At 34.1% G+C, this 22,719-nt stretch overlaps 1 protein-coding gene across 1 annotated transcript; it reads left to right on the forward strand.

Annotated features, from left to right (window-relative positions):
- Positions 1 to 20,560: 20,560 nt before the first annotated feature.
- LOC134477774 (olfactory receptor 4K2) lies at positions 20,561 to 21,529 on the forward strand. Its single transcript, XM_063256865.1, has one exon. It carries the CDS (start codon positions 20,561 to 20,563, stop codon positions 21,527 to 21,529), a length of 969 nt encoding a protein of 322 aa, XP_063112935.1.
- Positions 21,530 to 22,719: the final 1,190 nt, after the last annotated feature.

The raw sequence follows: 22,719 nt of genomic DNA on the forward strand, positions 1-22,719 counted from the left end.
GACCTGGTAAATACTACAGAAGTCAGTGTGAGTATTTCTCCAAAAACTAGGAATAAAGGTCCTATTCAACCTAGCTACCTTCTTTGTGGGTATTTTCCCAGAGGAATTAAAAGCATCATACTTCAGTGATATATGTGGACCCATGTTTATAGCAGCACAATTTGTAGCTGCTAAATCTTAGAAATAACCCAAAAGCCCATCAACCAAGGAATGAATAAAAAATATGTGGTATTTTTATAAACTGAAATACAACTGAGGTATGAAGAAGGTAAACTCTAAGCTTTTATAGGAATAGGTAAACAAATGCAATTAGAGATTAAAATCAGTAGTGGTTCTGGGAGAAAATGGTGGACAGGTAACAGCATGTATGGAGGCTCTCTGAGATATCCAGCTTAGAATCCAGGAATGGTGTGGAGTGAGGAGTCCTAAGCAAGGGGAGTTATACCCTACTGACCCAGGAATGAACCGGGATGAGAGAAACCAACTGGGAATGCAATTCTGGTGCTATAACAGAAACAGATAAAGTCTCAGAGTGGAAGCTGGAACCCGCACCACTGGAAGCCGTGATTTGGGTTTCCTGCCACCGCTGCTGCATCTGAATCAGGACAGCAGGGAGAGAGATGTGCGAAAGCTCTGAGAGCAGGAATCAGCACACGGAGTTGAGATGGGGGTTGGGTGGGGAGCCCTGCATCGACCTGCAGTGAGTGAGGGAAATGGGGACTCTTCCATGAACTACAAAGTTCCAACAGAGGACATTCTGGGACCCGGCAGACTAGCCGGAACAGGACACTGCAGTGACTTTAGTCACATATTCCTCTCTCAAGTGGGATTGGTGGGGAGTACCTGGCCTGGGTGATGCCACAGACTAAGACCCCATAGGCTAGGCCAAACCAGGTCCCAGTGCCTGGCAGAACACCCTAGCAGTGAAGCCTTCAGTAGGTTGACTGACCTGGAAGGGCAGGCCCAGCAGAGGCTGCCCAGGTTTCTGGTTTCTGTCTCCCTAGTGCACTGCAGTAGGTGGGAACACCTAGATGGCAGATACAAACAAACTGTAACCAACAAGGAAAAAAAAACTGGGCCTCCAATTTACACTTGTATGGAAGAAACAAAAATTATGGGAAGAGAGAACAACAAGAAAGGGTCCTCGGCCCCCAATCCTGTGAACACTGATCCAGGAAAGGTAAATACAAAGGAGAATGAGGACAGAAAACATGCAATATCAGGCATGGCACCAATAGACATAAAGCAATATCTCCAGAGCCTCATAGATGAGTTCAAAACTGAAGTATTTAATGCAATAAAGCAAGATATAAGTAGAATAGTTAGAGAAATGCTAAGCACTGCCCAAGAAAAAACAGATGGTGGAATGGAAGAACAGAAAAATGGGGAGAATTGTTTGTTGGAGAAACTAGAGAAAACAGAATATGTGAAGCAGATTCAAGGAGTTTACCAGGAAACTAAAAACTCTGTTGAAAGCTGGCATAAGAGCTTGAAAGAAACTAAGGATAGATTATCTGAACTGGAGGACAGATTTGTAAAGTGGGGGCACGAAATGAAAAAGTTCTTTAAAATAACAAAGAAACAAACAGCAATAATACAAAGGCTAGAAGATGATAAGAGGATCTATAATTTAATAATTAAGAACATAAAAGAAGAGGTAGGGACAAAAACAAATGAACTACAAAACTATTCGCAGAAATAATCCAAGGGAATTTCAATAATTTAGCAAAAGGTAAAGATACTCAAATGTATGAGGCATACAGGACCCCAGCCACCTACAACCCAAACAGAGCTACACCCAGGCATATAATAATCAAAATACCAGAAACCCAATACAAGAACAGAATATTAAAAGCTGTCAGAGACAAGAAACGGATCACTTACAAGGGAACACCCATCAGAATTACAGCAGACTTCTCGGCACAAACCATCAAATCACGAAGAGCATGGGGGGAAATAATTCAAGCTTGGAAAGATAATAACCTCCATCCAAGATTGATATATCCTGCACAACTATCCCTGGAAATTGATGGAAAAACAAGGTGCTTTCAGGATAAAGAGAAATGAGAGGAATTTGCAACCACCAGTTCAACTCTACAGAGAATACTGCAGGATATTCTAAAAAAGAAATATACCAAGATTCCAGAAATAGTGGCAGAGAGGCCACAATGAATGAAGCAGAAAGTGAAATGAAGAGGACAAACTGACAATTAGTGACAGAAAAAGAGCTCACCAGAAATGAGGCAGAGAAGGTTAGATGGTAGGAACACCTATTTTGGAGAAAACAAGACATCATAATAGCTAGCGCTGATTTAATATAATCTAGTTTTGAAGTCCCAAAAGAAGCTTTTGTTCTTCTGTTTCCATAAGTCTTAGCATGTTGTATCTTATTGGATTTTATTATATTTGATAATATAAACAAAAACTTTTATAGACAAGGAGATTATACAGAAACCATTGTGCATTTTCTGTTAGTTGATTCTAAATACCCTGTAATACTGTCATTCCCTTGAATGGTTTTACATTGTTTTTATATGTACGATGCTACAGTGTACAAAGTTATACTCAAAGATTTCAAGGAAAGAGACAATATGGTAATTACCTCTATGTCACGATTATCTTGTGGTGAAACACTATTTTGCTTAAATGGTTATGTTTTGGCCTGTGCTGTTTTGTTGTTATGCCCCCTTTTATCTCAATCTCCATTTTATTATTTACTTTTCATTTTTATCCTTTAAATTAAGGAAAAAATAAATTAAAAATAGCAAGATATATTATAGTAACCAACTTTAATTTCCTATTAACTTGATTTGAAAACCTATATTTCTGTCACCATCTTGTTGTGACTGATTTTCCTCTATTCTGTTTTGCTTGATAGTACCAAGTTGGAAAGTATAGGCAATAGATGTGAAAATAATAAGATTCATTATGATGCCCATTCTGGTTGACTACTATCTTCTTTTGAAGATCTGTAATGTCTCCAATGTTTTGGTTTTATTGGTTTTGTTTTTTACTGTTTTGTACAATTTTATTATAACTGATGATATAGGCAATTCTTTTTAAGATAGCAAGAGGCATCATGTTAACCATTGTTGATCACCTTGTATTATGTTTTTACATTATATATTATGTCCATCCTTTTGATTTGGCTAATTCTGTTCTGTTATGTCACATTTGGTTTTACTCTCTTCAAAAAAAGTAATAAGAACTGTGGAAGTAATAAAACCCAAAATGTGCAATTGTCATTGTACAAAAGAGAGGGAAAAACAGTGCTCTAAATGATATAACTGCATGTATATTTAAGTGTGTAAGATAGATAACCATATTACTGAGTTTTGTTGGATCATTGAACAGAACTCTTTGCAGTCTCACTGATTAAATGTCCACTTTATATGCTTTAATTTTGTAACTTGAACAACTATTTCTAAGATGACAATATGTAATCTATTAACCAGTAATTTCCTACTGTTTATTTTTTTCTGAAATTCTGTATAACTTGTATCCTTTTTCTGCTTTGTTTTCTTTTTCTCCTTAAATAAAATTTAAAAAAATCGGAGGTGAAATAAATTACACTGACACGCATCATATTGTTTCTCCTGTAAAATAAACTAAAATACTAAATAGTATCTGTAATCTATAATAGATATGAAAGGAAAAGAAACTGGTCAAACGGTATGAACAACTGGAATGGAAGAAAGGAGAAAATAAGGAAAGTATAAGAAAAAAATATTTATACACATGATAGCTAAAAGAATTATACTACTCATTTCCTTTAGTTTATTGAAAAGAGCAGCTTATACTTACATTGTTCACCAATAAAGAGATAATGCTAATAAATTAACAAATAAATATTGGAATTAAACTATTCTGTGTGCCAAGGAGTCTTATAGATATTTATAGAACACTTCATCCAAGTATATAATACATATTTTTCTCAGCACATACTCAAGGAGTATTTCTATTACACAGTAAGTCAGAAAGTTTTTTTAAAATGAAAATTTTTAAATTTCTGGCCACAGTGGAGTGAAACTGCAAATCAACAAGAGAAAATTCTCTTGTTAGAGATTATACAAGAACATGAAAATCAAACCACATGCTCTTCAATGATCAATGGTCAGTCAATGAAAAAATAATTTCTACAATTTTTTAAATTCTTGAAAAAAATGCAGATACAAACCTAGTAAATTAGAACTTATGGGATAAGAGCAATACTAAGAAAGTGTATAGCATTATATGCCTACCTTAAAAAGAAGGAGGAGAGGAAGCAAAGTAGGAAGGAAAGAAGGAAATACAGAAAGAAGAAAGGAAGGAAAGGAAATAGATCCTGTATAGACAACCTAATGATGCAACTCAAAGAACTAGAAAAACAGTTACTAGATGGAAAGGAATAAACACATGAAAGAGAAATAAAGACTAAACAACAGAAAAAATACAATAAAATAGATAATCATTTTTTAACAAGACAAACAAGATTGAAAAATCTTTAACCAATGAGATAGAAAGCAAGCACAAGATAAATGAAGAATGAGATTCAAAAGGATGCATTACAATAGTACTACTTAAATACCTAAAAGGATCATTACAAACAGATATGCACAAATATAGACCAATAAAGTGGAAAATCTAAAAGTAATAGATAAATTAATAAACATGCAAAGTAGCAAAACTTAGCTTCCCAAGACACAGAAAACCTCAAAAAAACCAATAATACATCATAGTGTTGAATCAGTAGTAAAAATTCTTGATTCAGAAGAAGAAAACCTGTTTTGGCAAAATGGCTAGTCCTGCTTATGTTCCAAGTTACCTCTAGCTGTAGAAACTGACTTCCCTCAACCTCACTGGCCTTAATGCGTACAGAATGCTTGACTGCCCTGAAGCTTCAAACCAAAGCTTGCAAGGATTTGGAGCAGCCAAATTTTGCAGGCCTATTGAAGATGATGAAGCATCAGAAAATAATTTTGTGCATCAAAAACTGATTTACAAATTGCCTCTAAAGTTTAAAAGATCTTAATCTCTTTTACCTAACTGAAAGTTGCAATTTCAGAACAGGAAATAGTTACAAAAAATGTAAACTGTTTATTCCTGTTAGCTTACACCATAGGCTAAAATGAGTTGTAAGAGTTGATGCTGACATAGACAAGGCCCAGAATTTTAACTGCGTTAAACTTAGGTCTTTGTTTCTGGCTGTTCTTTTATAGAAAAATTAAATCATCAAAAACAACTAAACAAAGGCTGGGATTTTGTACATCTTGTTTACAAAGGAGTCCAAAGGGCTCTGGAGCTCAAGATCATAGTGAACAAGTGCTCAGCTTTCAGCAAGTGCCAGAATTCAACCCCTTAAAAAAAATTGGAAAGCATCTCCTACAACATAACATTTCAAGTTAAGCACAAGATATTTTGAAAGCGTTGATACCTGTTTACTGACAAGTTACAAATGATGACAATTGCAGACCAAGGTGAAAATCATTCAGAAGAATGTTTTGAAATATGTTGTGAAAAAAATTCCTACAAGAAATTATTCAAGACCAGAGGGCTTCCCTATTGAATTTTAGCAGTCTTTTAAAGAAAATGAATCACTGGTTTTTCTCAAACATAGCTCTAAAACCAAAATCAAAGACCCAGCCAAGAAAAAAATGCACAGATCAGGACTCTACGTCATTATTTCTACAGATGCAGAAGTTATCAACCAAATTCTAACAAACAAAACCAAATAGTGAATTAAAAATATCAATATCCAATATGATTTATAAAAATATCAATATCCAATATGATTTATGTCACAAATGTAAGGATGGTTCAATATTTGCAAATTAAAAAGTACAATGATCAATCAACAAAATAAAGGACAAAGACTGTATGGCCATCTCATTAGATGTAATACAGGATGATTTGATAAAATTTAGTAGACATTAGTGAAAAAATATCGAATCCTAACCTAGAGACCTAAACTCCCAAATGAATGTATGGTGAAGGCTTAAATAAAATGAGACAAGTGGTACGGTTTTAGGGATCCAGGAAGGTCAAAACCCTTTAGCTGAGCTTGAGATTCTGAAGGCTAAAACAAAGACTTCTCTGGAAGACCCATTTTTATTAGGTCCAACAACAAGGGGCAGGGAAACTGAGGAAAGTGAATGCAATGAGCAGGACCTGGGGAGTCACTTCAAGCACATCTCCAGGTAATAAATCATGTCAATTTAGGAGAACTGTATTATCTTCACGATGGCATGGTAAGAATGAGACAGTAGGAGTAATTTCTGCAGCTACAGTCTCTATGCACTTAATTGATGTTGAGCCAAGTGTCCACAGCTGTGACCTTATCATGTCATTTGAGGTATCTCTGGCCTCACAGGCCACTACAAGCCTCAGCCAGGACCTGTGAGTCATAGAGGTTCACTTACTATGAATCTGCTCCCAACACCAGGCAAGGGTCCTAGGCCTAGGACAGACTCACAGATAAACATAGAAACCCAATTAGTTAATTTTAAATCCTGATCTGAGCTGCTTCATAGTGGTCTCCAACAAAAAAAAAATCTTCAGAAAGCATACATAGAATGCATATACCTTGATGCAACAAGATGTATGTCATAAAATCCAAATCAACATTATGCTGAGGTGGGAAAAGCTGAAAATATATTTTCTAAAACTGGAAAAAGACAAGAATACAGACTTTCAACATAGTATCGGTAGTCAGTCAGACCGATAGGCAAGTCAAATAAATGATGGAAGGTATTCACATTGGAAAGGAAAAAGTCAAATTATTTGTCTGAAGATGGCATAATACATCAACACATAAATATCTAAATATTACAGAAAAATTTACAAATAATAAATTTAGAAAAGTAGGAGGATATAAAATCAATATATAATCAACACTATTTTATACAACAATTAATTTGCTAGAGAACTCAAGAAAGCAATCTCACTAAAAATAATTACTTCCACAAACAATAGAATGACTAGGGGTAAAGATATTCTAGAAAGAGTATGGTCTCTACAGTAAAAATTACAAAAGTTTGATGGAAATTACAGAAGAGGACAAAAACTGAAAATACATCCCATGTTCATAAATTGACCGAAGTAATATTAATTTGTCCATGCTACCCAAATGATTTACAGATTCCATGTAATCTTTATTAAAAAGCCATTTCATTCTTCAAAGAAATAAAACAAATTATGAAGTCATAAAAGATTTCATGTAACAGATCAATGTCAAACAAAACTAAAATCCTATAAACATCACAATGTCTGACCTAAATATATACTACTAAACTACTGTCACTAAAACAGCATGCTACTACAACTTCCATCTGTCAAAATATACAAAATCATCTCAAAATGTATCAAAGATTGCAGTGTAAGATGTAGAACTATGAAAGTAGTACAAAACATAAGGGGATACACTTCAAGATATTGATACTAACAATTATGTTTTTGAGACAGTCCTAAAACCCAAGTGAGAAACAATACTTAACAAATATCAAGCCAAGAAAAACTGCACAACATATAAGCTAATCGAAGATTTAAAAAGACAATTTATATGATGGGAATAAATATGTAAACTCAAGCAAGAAAATTGTCTAGAATATAGTAAGAGCTCAAGGATTGATTTGAAATTGATTTTTATGTATGGTAAGGGAAAAACAAAGTATCTTTGTTTGTAGATAGATACTCAAATTATACTAATACTATTGGTTGAAGAAGATATTTCACCCCATTAAGTTATTTTGGTAATTTTCTTGAAAATCACAGCATATATATCTCATATATTTACACACATAAGTGTTTTACTGAACATTCTATTCCACTTATCTAGGAAAATTTCATAATATATTGATTAGTTCAAATTTATATTAATTGCAAAGACAGTTCACAAAATTCTAGCAAATTTTTACATCTAATACATTTCCGTGATGATTTTACATATTCTGTAGTTTCATGTAAATTTTATTCTACCAAAAACCAGCTAGGATGTTGTTTAACATGATGTTCAACAGTGGAAAATTTGGGGATACTCACCATCCTAATAATATTGCACCTTTTTATCCATAAGGATAATGCTCCCCTTATGTCTCTGTATTCATTATATTTATCCTGGGATTTGGTAAATGTAATTTAAAAAATGATTGAACCACATGTGAACTCACACTCAGTGGTGGGCGATTCCACTTTTCCATTTTACTGAACATTAGTTATGTTCCAAAGCCCTAGTAAGTAAAGTGGGAGTTACTCTCCTCTCACAGCAGAGGAGAATCTCTGAAGAAATGTTCTCTATGCATACTGGTAATTTTTTATTAAAAGTGTAGAAAAAATCAAGATTTTCACTAGATAATAATTATTTGTTAGTAATAAGCAAATAAAATTATTCATGCTGGCAGCTACTTAAATTCTCATTCTATTTCATTAATCAAATCACATTCATATTACTCATACTATATAGTCAAAGATACCTCCTTATGTTTATTTCACTTAATAAGCTCTGCCGATTTTTTTTATTTCTCTGAACTAGTTAGTATATAGTAGTAAGATACTGCTTTCAAATTCTCAAAGATTTGCCTACAGTTTTACAGTGATCTCTTGTTCTCTTTTGTGGGGGTTACATGTTTGTAGTAATAGTGATTGTATTTACTGTGGGGAGTTAGTACATGTATATAACAGGTATAATTTTTTAAAATCCACTTATCCCTCTAGTTCCTCATCCCCTTTCCTTCTGAAAAAGTTCTCTCTTCTTGCCCACTATTATACAACTTTTATTTTGCTCTAATTTATTTCTACATTACTTTTTAATTAGAAGAGAAATTATGTGAATTTAAGCTTGTGTGTCTTATTTTGCTTAACTTTCTAATTTTAGGAGCCATGGTTTTCCTTACAAATAAATCAAATTTATCTTCACTATAGCAGAGTAGTTCTCCATTGTACATAGTTGCCACCTCTGATTGGTTTTAGCCTGAAGCTTACTTTGTGTGAGCATTGCTGTCCTTCCTTACTTTCATGGTACTGTTGCATGGAATATTGCATGCCACCTTTGAGTTCTGATGTATGGATTTCTTTTTGAATTATATTAGTTTCTTGAACATAACAGATTTTGGATACTGTATTTTTATCTAGCTTATCAATCTGTGTCTTTTAACTGGAAGGTTGATCCTTTTACATTAACTTAATACTGAAAGGTACTGATTTCTTACTCTCATTATGTTCTTTTTCTGTTTTTTTTATTTTTTTATTTAAAGAGAAAAACAAAACTAAACAAAGCAAGACAGTAGAAGGCTAGAAGTAAAACAGAATTTCAAGAGAAAAATATACAGTAAGAGTTCACCAGTTAATAGATCACACATTGTCATCTTATAAACAGCTCTCCAGATTACAAAATTAAAGCACAAAGTAGAGATTAATATAGTGAGGTTGCAGTCAGTTCTATTCAATGATCCAAGAAAAACTCAGCAATATGGTTCTCTATCCTATACATTTAAATAAACTTGCAGTTATATCCTTTAGATCACTTTCCTTCCTGTCTTTTTTATGCTAACAATCACACATTTTAGTTTCCATTACTTCCACAGTTTTTTTTTTAACTTTTTCTTTGAAGAGGAAAAGAGAAAAGATGTTAAAAAGGCCAAAAAACATAAAACAAAACAAGACGGACCAAAGAAAAACACAATGTGACAAAGCAAAACAGAGTCAGTTAGAACAGGGAGATGGACATAGCATAAAATGGAAAAAAAGGGATTACTAGGTGATCAACAATGGTTACCATTATGCCTCTTGTTATCCTAAAAAGAGTAGCCTATATCAGCTAGTATAAAAGAATTGAACAAAACTGTACATAAGACCAATAAAACCACATTGGAGAGCTTACAGGATTCCAAAGAAGATAATAGTCAAATAATAATGGGCATCATAGAATATCTGGTTGCCTTCCAAATGGTTGCCTGTGCCCTCAAATTTGATACTATTAAGCAAAACAGGATAGAATAAAATCAGTCAGAACAAGATGTGGAGAATACTACAGGGGTTCCAATCAGATTAATAGGGAAACAAAAAAATTACTATAATCTATCACACTATTTTTAATTTAGGTTTCCCTTAGTTAAAAGATACTAAGAAATAAATTAATTTTTAAAAAAAGGAAACAAAAAGGGAGGGAGACTGAGATAAAAAAAAAAGAATATATCAATAGAACAACACCGGTCAGAACCGAAAAATTTAACCAGCATTGTGTTTCACCCCCAGATAGCTTGACATTAATAGTAGTTACCATAGTGACTCTTTCCTTGAAATATATCAGTCTAACTTCGTATACTATAGCATCAAATTTATCAAGTAGGTGTGAAACCGTTCAAGAGAATGAAATTATTGCAGGCTATTTAGAACCAGCTAGCAGAAACCAAACATCAATTTCTATATTATCTCTTTGTCTATAAAAAACTTGCTTATACTATCGCATAAATTAAGATATAATAAGATACCACATGTTAGAACCAATGGAAACAAATGAACAACAACTTGATGGGGATTCAAAACAGGATAATATTAAATCAGCGCTAGCTATTACGCTCTTATTTTCTTCAAAATAGTTATTTGTAGTATCACAGACAATAAAATAAAACCACCCAAATTAAAACCATTACAATTAATCAGTGAAAACATTATATGGCTTCAAACCAGTGTGACTGGGAGTCATGATTACCATGTACTTTCATGTATTCTTATCGATTCTTACACTAGGGAAACTATTCGGTATTTATACAGGTGAGTTTGATTTATTTCACTTACGAGTATGGTCTCGAGCTGAGTCCATTTATTTATAAATTTCTCAATGTGATCATTCTTTATAGCTGAGTAGTACTGCATTGTATAAAATTACCACAACTTTTTTATCCATTGCTCAGTTGATGAACACTTAGGTTGTTTCCAAGATCTGGCTATTACAAATTGTGCTGCTATAAACATGGGTGCACATATATCACTGTGGTATGATGCTTTCAGTTCTTCTGGAAATATGCCTAGGAGTGGAATAGCTGGGTCAAATGGTGCTTCCAGTCCCAGCTTTCTGAGAAATCTCCAGACTGATCTCCACAATGGTTGCACCAGTCTACACTCCCACCAACAGTGCAGGAGAGTTCCTTTTTCCCCACAGCCTCTCCAGCATTTGTTGGTGGTGGTTTTCTTGATGTTGGCCATTCTTTGAGGAGTGAGATGGAATCTCAGTGTGGTTTTAATTTGCATTTCTCTAATGACTAGTGATGCTGAACATTTTTTCATATATTTATTTGCCATTTGTACTTCTTCATCTGAAAATTGTTTATTCATCTCCGATGCCCATTTTTGGATGGGGTCTTTGAATTTTGGGGGTCTGATTTTTTTAATTCTTTGTATGTTTTAGACAGAAGTCCTTTGTCTGAGGGACAGTTCACTAGGATTTTTTCCCAGTTTGTGGGTTTTTGCACTGTGTTAGAGATTTCTTTCGATGTGCAGAAACTTTTTAATAAGATGTGATCCCAGTTATTGACTCTGGGAAGTATTTCTCGTGTGGTTTGAGTCTTGTTCATGAATTCTCTACCTACCCCTATGTCTTCAAGGTTTTTACCCAATTTGTCTTCCAATAGATTTAGTGTTTCTGTTTTAATATTTAAGTCTTTGATCCATTTAGATTTTATTTTAGTATATGGTGACAGGCATGGGTCTAGTTTTAGTTTTCAGCATATGGAGAGCCAGTTTTTCCAACACCATTTATTAAAGAGACTGTCATTCTTCCAGTGAACCTGTTTGGCTCCTTTATCAAAGATGAGGTGGTTGAGTGTGTTTGTAGTTGTGCTTGTATCTTCTAATCTATTCCATTGGTCTTCTTGATTCCAGTACCATGTTGATTTTACTACAGTTGCTTTGTAATATAACTTCAAGTCAGGGATTGTGATGCCTCCTGCCTTGCCTTTGCTGCTTAGAACTGTCCTTGCTATTCTAGGTCTCTTCTCACTCCAAATGAATTTTAGGATTGATTCCTTGAGATCTATGAGGTATGTTGATAGTATTATTACTGGGATTGCATTGAATCTGTATAACATTTGGGGGAGAATGGCCATTTCACAATATTTATTCTTCCTATCCATGAGCAAGGGATGTCTTTCCACTTTCTGAGATCATCTTCAATTTCATTTTTCAATGTATTATAATTTTCCCTGTACAGGTCTTTCACTTCTTTAGTGAGAGTAATTTCTAAATATTTCATTTTCTTGGTTGCTAGTGTGAAGGGTGTGGCTTCTCTTATTTCTCTCTCTGTGATTTTGTTGTCAGTATATAAGAATGCTATTGATTTTTGAGTATTGATTTTGTATCCAGCCACATTGCTGAATTTATTTATTATATCTAGGAGTCTTTCAATGGAGTTTTGGGGGTCTTCTGTGTAAAGTATCATATCATCTGCAAATAGTGATAATTTAACTTCTTCTTTTCCTATCTTTATGCCTTTTATTTTTCTTTCATGTCTAATTGCTCTGGCTAGTATTTCCAGTACTATATTAAATAGGAGCAGTAACAGGGGACATCCTTGTCTTGTGCCTGATTTTAAAGTAAAGGCCTTCAATTTTTGGCCCTTTAGTATGATACTGGCTATTGGTTTGTCATAGATGGCCTTTATTATGTTGAGGTAAAGACCATCTTTTCCAATTTTCTGTAAGGTTCTTATCATAAATAAACGTTGTACCTTATCAAAAGCTTTTTCTGCATCTATAGAAATGATCATGTGATTCTTACTTTTCACTCTATTGATATGGTGGATTACATTTATTGATTTATGTATATTGAACCAACCCTGCATACCTGTGATGGATCCCACTTGGTCATGGTGTATAAACTTCTTGATGACTTGCTGCATCCTATTTGCCAATATTTTATTGAGGATCTTTGCATCTGTGTTCATTAGAGAGATTGGTCTGTAGTTGTCTTTTTCAGTTGGGTCTTTCTCAGGTTTTGGTACTAGAGTAATATTTGCTTTCAGGAATGACTTGGGAAGGATTGCTTCCCTTTCAATTTCATTGAAGAGTTTAAGGAGTGTCGGCATTAGGTCCTCTTTGTATTTCTTGTAGAATTCTGCAGTGAATCCATCTGGGCCTGGGCTCTTCTTTGTAGGTAATGACTTAATTACATTTTTGATTTCATTAATATAAATTGGGTTATTCAGCAGTTTTATTTCTTCTTGACCTAGCTTTGGTTCTTCATATGCTTCTAGAAATCTGTCTGTTTCTTCTGTTTTATCAAACCTTTGAGAGTAGAGGTTTTTGATATAGGTGTCGATGATCTTCTGTATTTCTATTGGGTCTGTAGTGATTTCACCTTTTTCATTCCTTATTGCATGTATTTGAGCTTTTTCTTCCCTTTTTAAATAAGATTGGCTAGGGGCTTATCAATTTTATTTATTCTTTCAAAGAACCAAATCTTTGATTCATTGATTCTTTGTATTGTTTCCTTAGTCTCTATTGCACTGATTTCTGCTCTGATTTTTATTATTTCCTCTCTTCTTTTAGCTTTGGGTTTGACTTGCTCTTCTTTTTTCTAGATGTTTGAGGTGTAGCATCAAGTTCTTTATTTGTATTTGTTCTGTTTTCCTGATGTGGGAACTCAGTGCAATAAATTTCCCTCTGAGGACAACTTTCATTGCATCCCACAGATTCCGGTAAGTTGTATCTGTGTTTTCATTTGTTTGTAGGTATTGTTTAATTTCTTCTTTAATTTCCTCTGTAACCAACTGATTACTCAACAGGGTGTTATTCAGTTTCCATGTGTTTATGGGATTTTTGCAGTATCTTTTATCATTAATTACTAATTTCATAGCACTATGATCTGATAACATGCAGGGGATGATTTCCACTCTTTGTATTTCTTTAAATATGTTCTGTGAGTTAATATATGGTCTATTTTATAGAATGACCCATGTACTGCTGAGAAGAATGTGTATTCTGTTGTTGGTTGGAAAACTCTGTATATGTGTATCAATTCCATTTGTTCACGGTGTGATTCTGTTCTTTTATCTCTTTGCTGATTTTTTGTCCTGTTGGTCTGTCCATTGGTGTCAATGGTGTGTTAAAATCTCCTGTTATAATTGTATTACTGCTAATTTGGTTTTTCATTTCTGATATTACTTGTTTTATATAACTGGGTGCTTTGGAATTTGGTGCATATATATTTAAGATAGTTATCTCTTCCTCTTGAAGTTTTTCCTTAACCAGTATGTAGTGACCTGCTTTGTCTCTTCTGATCATTATGGCTTTGAAGTTCACGTTGTCTGCAAACAGAATAGCTACCCCTGCATTTTTTGGGGGGTTCTTACTGCATGAAGTATTGTTTTCCATCCTTTGACTTTCACTCTGTGAATATCCTTTGGGGTTAGATGGGTTTCTTATAGACAGCATATGGTTGGATTTTGTTTCTTGATCCATTCTGCCAGTCTATTTCTTTTAATTAGTGCATTGAGACCATTTACATTAATCGTTATAACTGTTATATATTGGTTTATTGCTGATGTTATATTTCTGCTGTTGCATCTTTATCTTTCTGTTCTATTTAATTGCCTGCTTTATTAAGTGGTTTTTTTCTTACGTGTATCTAGACTGTCTTTCAGTATTCTTTGCAGGATTGGCTTGGTGATCATGAATTTCTTCAGCTGTTCTTTGTCGTGGATGTATCTTATTTCTCCATCAATTTTGAAGGACACTTTTTCAGGGTACATCAGTCTAGGTTGGAAATCATTTTCCGTTACGGTCTTAAATACTTAACTCCATGCTCTTCTTGCCTTTATTGTTTGTGTTGAGAAGTCTGCTGTGATTCTGATAGGTTTTCCTTTATAGGTGATCTGTCTTTTTTCTCTGACAGCTTTTAATATTCTATTCTTTTGTTCGATTTCTGGAATTGTGATTATTATATGTCTGGGTGTAGTTTTACTTTGGTTATGGTTATTTGGAGTTCTATATGTGTCATTGTTCCTGATATCAGTTTCCAATTCCATGTTTGGGAAGTTTTCAGCAATTACTTCTCTAAATATCCTCTTGACATCCTTTGTATTGTCTCCTTCTTTTTCCTTTATCCCTATCAACCTTATGTTGTTTTTCATTGTATCATCTTGCAGGTGTTGAATTGTTATTTCTTGATTTCTTGTTATTTTTAAAAGATCTGTCCTTTCCTGTTCACTGGCTGCAATCTTGTCTTCGAGGTCTGAAATTCTATCTTCACATTCATTCAGGTGGTTTTTTTCAACTTTCAATGGAGCTTTTGATTTCCTGTATATCTCTTTGCATCTGTTTTATACATTGTTTCTTATATTGTTCATCCAGAGATTCTATCCTTTTGTTTAGTTCCTGAAATTTTTAAACTATGTCTTCTTTAGATATGTTCAGCATCTCCTGCATTTCTTTTATTATTTCTTCTTTTACCTGATAGATTATTTCTAGTTTGAATTCCTTCAAAGCTTCCCGGAGTTGCTTCTTTATTTCTGTTACCATTGTTTCAGGTATTTCAGGTATATGGCATGTATTTTCTTCTATGTACATGGCTCCTAGGCTTTCTTGGGATGGGTTGGATGTTTGAGATTGCATTTTGGTCTTTCATTTTGTCATTTTCCTATATTACTGTGTTTCCAGTGTTGTTCCAGAGTTTCCCCTGGTCGTGTTGTAAATTGACTCTTATGTCCTGGGCTCTTGGGACTCCTCTTGTAGTAGCTCCCTCCTTGGGCAGCAGAGCCCCTGGATTAAAAGAGGCTTGCCAGGCTCCTCTCAGGTAGACCTAAAGCTTCCCCAATTTGCACAGTTTCCCCTTCTGGTAGTAAAGCTCCCCTCCTCAGCAGGACTGCTCCTTCCTACAGGCACTGGCAGTAGTGCTGGTGCTCTCCAGATCATAAGAAAGTTACAGGCGAGGTCAGAGCAGGTTTCTGCAGCTTGGCCCAGCTCCCTCCTTCCGGCCAGCAGCTGTGGTATGCTCCTTGGCCAAAGGAGGCAGCGGGCAGACCTGAGTCCCCTCCAGTGGGCTGGGGGCTCATCTTCCAGTCCACAGTGGTGGTAGTATGGGCCCCGGGTGGGAGAGGCGGCAGCAGGGCAGGCCTCCGCTCGGCTGGACTCTCACCTTCAGGTCCCCAGTGGTGGTAGTATGGGCCCTGGGCGGGAGACGCAGCAGCAGGGCTGGACCGGGTCCCCTCTGCTGGGCTGGATGCTTGCCTTCTGGTCCGCAGCGGTGGTAGTATGGGCCCCGGGTAGCAGAGGTGGCAGCAGGCGTTCTTTTTCTGTTGATGATGTTTTTATCTTTGTTTATTTGTTTGTTTAAAATGCTGACCTTGCTTGATGGATTCCTTTTATTTAATTTTTTGGGAGGAGGATTTGCTGTCTTCATTGTCTCTCTAAAATATTCTTACGTAGTTTTGGAGTGTTGATTTGGTGTTAATATATCTCTTAAATATATCTTTTAGGACTCGACACATTTCAATCTAAATTTTCCTGATCTGTAAATTTACCGTTGAAAAGTCTGATATAATTCTGATGACTTTACTTCTGTACACAATTTCTCACTGAAAACTTTTAAAATTGTGTTTTTTTTTTATATCTGGGATTTTCTGATACATTAGGGGGCTTATTTTTTCTTTATAGTTGATGTTTTGTAAGCCCTGCCTACTTGTGTGTTGATGTATTTCCTCATATTTAGAAAATCTATTATTATTTTTGTAAGCAGATTTTGCATTCTTTCTGTGCTTTCATCTAATTTTTCTTCAAATCTAAATGTTCTTTGTTTTCTTATCATAATCTAGTAGATTTTGAGTGATTTTTAATTTTCCTCTAATTTTTAAGGCTAGTCTGAGTAATTTTCATGACTTTCTATTTTTTCCTGTTTTAGAAACACTGCCTTCACATAGGTCATTTCTGAAATTTATCAATTTTTGAAAATTGTGTCCATAAATTTGGTATGGCACATTTTCCTGGAATATGTATCTTTTGTGAATTTATCATTCATGTTTTCAAATATTTTGGTTAGCTCTTTTAGCTTGCTTTCTCCTATGTTTGTTTTCAGCAGTTGGCATGTTACTTCCATCATCTTTAGTGTTATCCCCTTGGAACTCATCATATTTCCTTAGTTCTTTAAGCATTTTGCACAGCTCCTCTACTCCATGTTTGCTTTCTTCTCCATTGGTGGCCCTTGCCTCTGATTATAGAGAAGTCTGCAAAATTTGCCATTCAAATGGGCCAAATAATAGGATCCACATGAGTCTCCCTGAAGGTGCATTCCTGTAGCTCAAAACCAGTATACAATTTAGGCAAGGCCTTTAGGCTTGAGACAGGCACTTGTCTCCACTATAGGTGGAAATTGTGTGGCTAATCCAAATCAGACAGGAACAGCAGTGAAGAGGAAGAGGTTGGGATTATCTGGATTATTGCTATAACTACTGGAAAAATATTTTTATTCTTATTTCCAAGGTTATTTTGGCATTTGTAGTTATCATAACCTTGATAATTTGTTGAATTTGTGCTAATCTAGTTTTCATTGTTGTCTCTAGTCTCCCCTTTTACTTTTTACTTTTTCTTTCTATTCATTTTAAAAATTTTCTTACCCTTCTTTTGTTTCTTCTTCATCTCTATTGGATGATTATCATTCTCCAGTTTCAAGGGTTTCTTTAAAATGTTTCCTCTTTTATACCTTTCTTCCTATTCCTCAACTCTCTTTCCACTTTTCACTGCATCTTTCTGTAACCCCCAGTATCTTACATTATTGATTTCATCCCTCTTTTCCAACTGCCTAATGACATAAGCATAACAGAGGACTGTACAAGTGCATAAGAATAATTATTAATCAGTGCTATCAACTGAACAGTATCACATAAGGGCATATCCGTAGAATCCTCAACAAATTTGAATAAATGGAAACTAAACAAAATTAATATTAAACATATTAATAGGCATCAGCAATCTCACTGTCTCCTTAATTTGCTAAATATTCTGTCATTTATTTGTATACATCCTTTTGACTATACGAATATGGTCCAAGCCCCATTCACACCAAGTTTTACCCCAGGTAAAATAACTCTAGCAGTTTTTACACACTCTCCTTTTGACACATCTCTTGTCTTTTATCTTTCTCCTGGCATTGTCCCTTTTTTTTAACCCTTCCTCTTGTTGATCACATACCTCACACATTCCAGTCTGTAAGGGGTATAGCCAAAGGTGTGAACTATCAAAACAAGTTTTAATTTCTATTACTGATGTATGAATGGGGTTTTTGACATTTGTTTTAGCTAATACAAATTGTCTTTTTAAAGCAGAGTCACAGGGTCCAACTTAATTAAATATAAAAGCTTCTGGTAATGAATACATCCCTAGACAAAGTCACAATCATCACTGGAAAACTGATTTTAACTAAAGAGATTTGCAAGTCAACAATGATCTCTCCTCACTCTTCTGAAAGTCAAGCCTCATTATAAAAGAAAAAGAATATATATATTCAATATATATATATATATATATAATATATCCAATACATATCATATAATATATATACACAAATAAACACAGGAACTTAAAAAAAACAAGGCGAACAAAATATCTCCAAAACTTCCAACTGTCTCTGTTGTCATTTATACAATTTTAAGTATTTTAGAATATTCTTTATCTTTTGACAACTCTAACTGAATATTTTGCTTTCGAGAAAATAACTTGTCATTTTTTTCTCAAAATTTTAGTTTACATTTGATGACAGGTCTATGAAAATTCTCTTGCAAGTACATTTTCTGTATTTATTTGACATAGTAGTATTTTTTGTTTAAGAAAGTTCAATTCCCTCATGGTCTCTGAATACTTACACACCAGATTTATTTGATTGTATTCTTCACCAATTGTTTTATTTATGGGTATTCAATATCTCCGAATAACTTGAAACATTTTGAAATAGAGATAAATATTTTGGATTTCATTTTCTATTGTTTCCAGCACAGGGTTAGATAAAAAATATTTTTTAAATGGGTTCAGCTGGCATTTCAGTCTCATTTTGAAATGGTGATTTTTCAAATTTCCATTTCTAGTCTTCATCTCCAGGAAAAAATAAAAACTGTAAATTCACTTATGCCAACTTCCCTCTGTGAACCCACTGATACTTTCTTTTTGTTTAATAACTCCCAGTGCAGCATGATTCTTGTTCAATTCCCAAGTCCCTGCAACAACCATTTTATCTACATCTGCTGAAAGACTACAGATTCACCTGGGTCACTTCAATTTAAACTTACCTGTCCAGGTTTGCATAAGAAGACTACTTAAACTGAGTTACCTAATGACCTGAGTCTCCTCTAGACCTGGTGAGTAAAGGTGTTTTATAACTGATTTCCACTAAAATACTTTAAGTGTTTGCCCTTTCCTCTTCCACCATCTAATCCTTAGGCCATGGAGCAGAGTTTAATAAGACAGTTTTACATATATTGACAGGTACTAGAGAAAGATTCAAGGAAGTAGGATGAAAGAGATTAATTTTCTTTTTGAGATTATTTATGTGTGTGTGCATGTCTGTGTGTGTGTGTGATATGTTTTTTTTTCTTTAAGAACCAAGGGCAGAACTTAAATTTGCAAAATTACTAATATTGGTAGGAGACTCATATTTTAACACAAAGAAAATTGTCATCAATAAAAGTTAAATAAATGTTTTTCTTTGACTGTAAAACTGTATTTTAGTAATCATAACCAATCTTTCATACTCATTTGAAAAGCTAATTTTCTGCTTGTTTCTGCTGGCTTTCAGCTGGGAGACTTTTTATCTGTAACTGTGTTAACAGCTTTTCTGTGATAATGTGTAACTTTTCTACAACTGTTGTTTGAGGACTCACTGTAATGTTTCTTAATGGCCTTTACATGTGAGATAACTATTATATTCCTTTACATCTAGGTTGGATTTGTGGATGAATTCTTTTTTTTCCTTGAGACAGGATCTCACTATGCAACTATGCCTTTCAGGCTGGCCTTGAGCTTACTTTGTAATTCAGGCTGGTCTCAAACTTCCTGCCTCAGCCTTGTGAGTGCCTCAGCCTTGTGAGTGCTGGGATTATAGACATGCATCACTCCAAGCTGGATTAATTCTAAATGACTGAACATGTGTGTACATGTTTGTGTTTCACATCTTGTCACCATGAAATAAGTGCTAACTAAACATTAACTCTTATCTTTAGGATTTTATAGAAGAATAGAAAGATAAATATCTAGGTAGGTCATTTTACAATATCATTCTCATTTGAATGCCATATTCTATAGAAGAATAGAAAGATAAATATCTAGGTAGGTCATTTTACAATATCATTTCTCATTTGAATACCAGAAAGGTATTATTTTCAATAAATATGATTTAAAGAATATGTTGCTGCTTTTCTATTATTCTGTACATTCCTTTCAAACTAATATAAAAATGAGAAGGATAAAAAGAAGATTAAGGATAAATGTTTAAGAAGAAGCGAAATATGTGAAAGTAGATTCTTGGAAGTAGAGCTTATGTTTCAATTAATCCATATTTTAACTTAATTTTTCTTTTTCATTCAGACTTCTACCTATGAATGATGACAATGAATATGGACAATAAGTCTATTGTGTCTGAATTTGTTTTGCTGGGGCTCTGTAAATCCTGGGAACTTCAGACGTTTTTCTTTATGGTGTTTTCATTGTTTTACGTGGCAACAGTGGTGGGTAATAGCTTCATAATCATCACAGTTCTAGCTGATTCTCACCTACACTCTCCTATGTACTTTCTGCTTTCTAACCTCTCCATCATTGATATGTCCCTTGCTTCCTTTGCTACTCCCAAAATGATTACAGATTACCTAACAGGTCACAAAACCATCTCTTTCAATGGCTGTATCACTCAGATATTCTTGCTACACCTTTTCACTGGTACTGAGATTATTTTGCTAATGGCTATGTCCTTTGATAGATATGTTGCAATTTGTAAGCCCCTTCGCTACACTTCAGTCATTAGTGCCCAGATGTGTGTTGCCCTTGTGGTGGCTTCCTGGGTTGTGGGAATCGTGCATTCAATGAGCCAGGTCATATTTGCCCTAACATTGCCATTCTGTGGTCCAAACAAGATTGACAGCTTTTTCTGCGACCTTCCTGTGGTGTTCCAACTGGCTTGTGTGGATACTTATGTTCTAGGGCTCTTTATGATCTCGACAAGTGGTATAATTGCATTATCGTGCTTTATTCTCTTATTTAACTCATATGTTATTGTCCTTGTTACTATCAAGCACCATTCATCTGGAGGATCATCTAAGGCATTATCTACATGTACAGCTCATTTCCTTGTTGTCTTCATGTTCTTTGGGCCATGCATCTTCATCTATATGTGGCCACAAAACAGCTTTCTAATAGAAAAGATTCTGTCTGTGTTTTATACCATCTTTACTCCTATTCTGAATCCAATAATTTACACTTTGAGGAATGAAGAAGTAAAGACAGCCATGAAGAAACTGCAGAATAAGTTTCTAAATTCCAACAAGGCAAGTCCTCTTCATTATAATTCATTTCCTAGACAATAATTATCAGTTTTTCTGACACCTGACATTGGTCACAATACTGTGCTCAGCTCCTGTTTCTGAGCTTCTTATCAAATTGTAACTGCCAAAAAATTTGTAGATGTTCATTGTCAATTACATTTTAAACATTTATGCATATTTTAAATATACATTAGATATTTTGGAAAAGCAAATTAATTGAAATAATTTCATCCACAATCAAAGACCATCTATAAAATATTGGGAACAATTATTCAGTTAAAGCAATAAATATTAAAGATCAGCTCACTGAAAAAGATAAAAAAAATGGAGAATCCAGGTTCAGATTAAAGGGAAACTATAAGATAATAATTATATACATTAACAACTGAGTTACTCAGACTTTTCCCCCTAAATCTTGATAAGTTGTCATGAGTTCTATACTTCTTAAGATTCACAAACTTCTGTAGGAAATTAACTTCTGCCTACAAGGGTAATGATTTTGTACACGCATCTTTAAGCCATTTCTGCTTAACATTTAAAGCAATTTGTCACTTCTTTTTTTAAATAAAACCCTAGGTATCCCATTGTGAGTGATGAAGAGCTGTAATTTAGAGTTAATTAATTAGAGTAATACTCTAAATAATTTTTAGAGTTAATTAATTTAGAGTAATACTCTAAATAATTTTTCATGAAATATCTTCATTCATTTAGGAAGTATTTTCAAAAATGAAGGTTTCTTTTTCTTTTTTTGCAATATAAAACAGAACAGTTACAGAGAGAATGGGGTACAATCACTTGTAGCTAGTGAGCAGAGGAATGCTTCTGCCTACAGTCTTCTGAATGCAGAATGTAAACCAGAAGTCGAAGAATTCTGTAAAGCAGAACATATTATGAATTGATTTACAAAGCAGAAAACTGTGTTTCATATAAGTATTAGAATTAAATTAAGAAATGAAATTTAAAATAATTTAATTTATGGGAAATATACTTTAATTTTAAAGTTTTGTGTTGCTTTATATTTCATTGAAGAACTTTGATGTTTGAATTAAACTAAATATGTGTTTAGTAACTCGTCAATGGTATGAGTATATTTTTGTATATAAGTAGATTTCATTATTGTTTTGAACATTAACTTTCAGATACACAAAGTATCACTACCACCGGTGAAAGTTCTTCAAGTTGAAAGTATTAAAAGCCATAAAGCTGTTTTAATTCTTCTCATTAATTTGCAA

Source organism: Cavia porcellus, unplaced genomic scaffold (assembly GCF_034190915.1).
Source record: "Cavia porcellus strain 051 isolate PalLab524CR breed Dunkin Hartley unplaced genomic scaffold, mCavPor4.1 scaffold_10, whole genome shotgun sequence".
Lineage (NCBI taxonomy): Eukaryota > Metazoa > Chordata > Mammalia > Rodentia > Caviidae > Cavia > Cavia porcellus.

Coding starts and splice junctions, on each gene's coding strand:
- LOC134477774 (XM_063256865.1), top strand. CDS start 20,561: ATGAATATGGACAATAAGTCTATTGTGTCTGAATTTGTTTTGCTGGGG.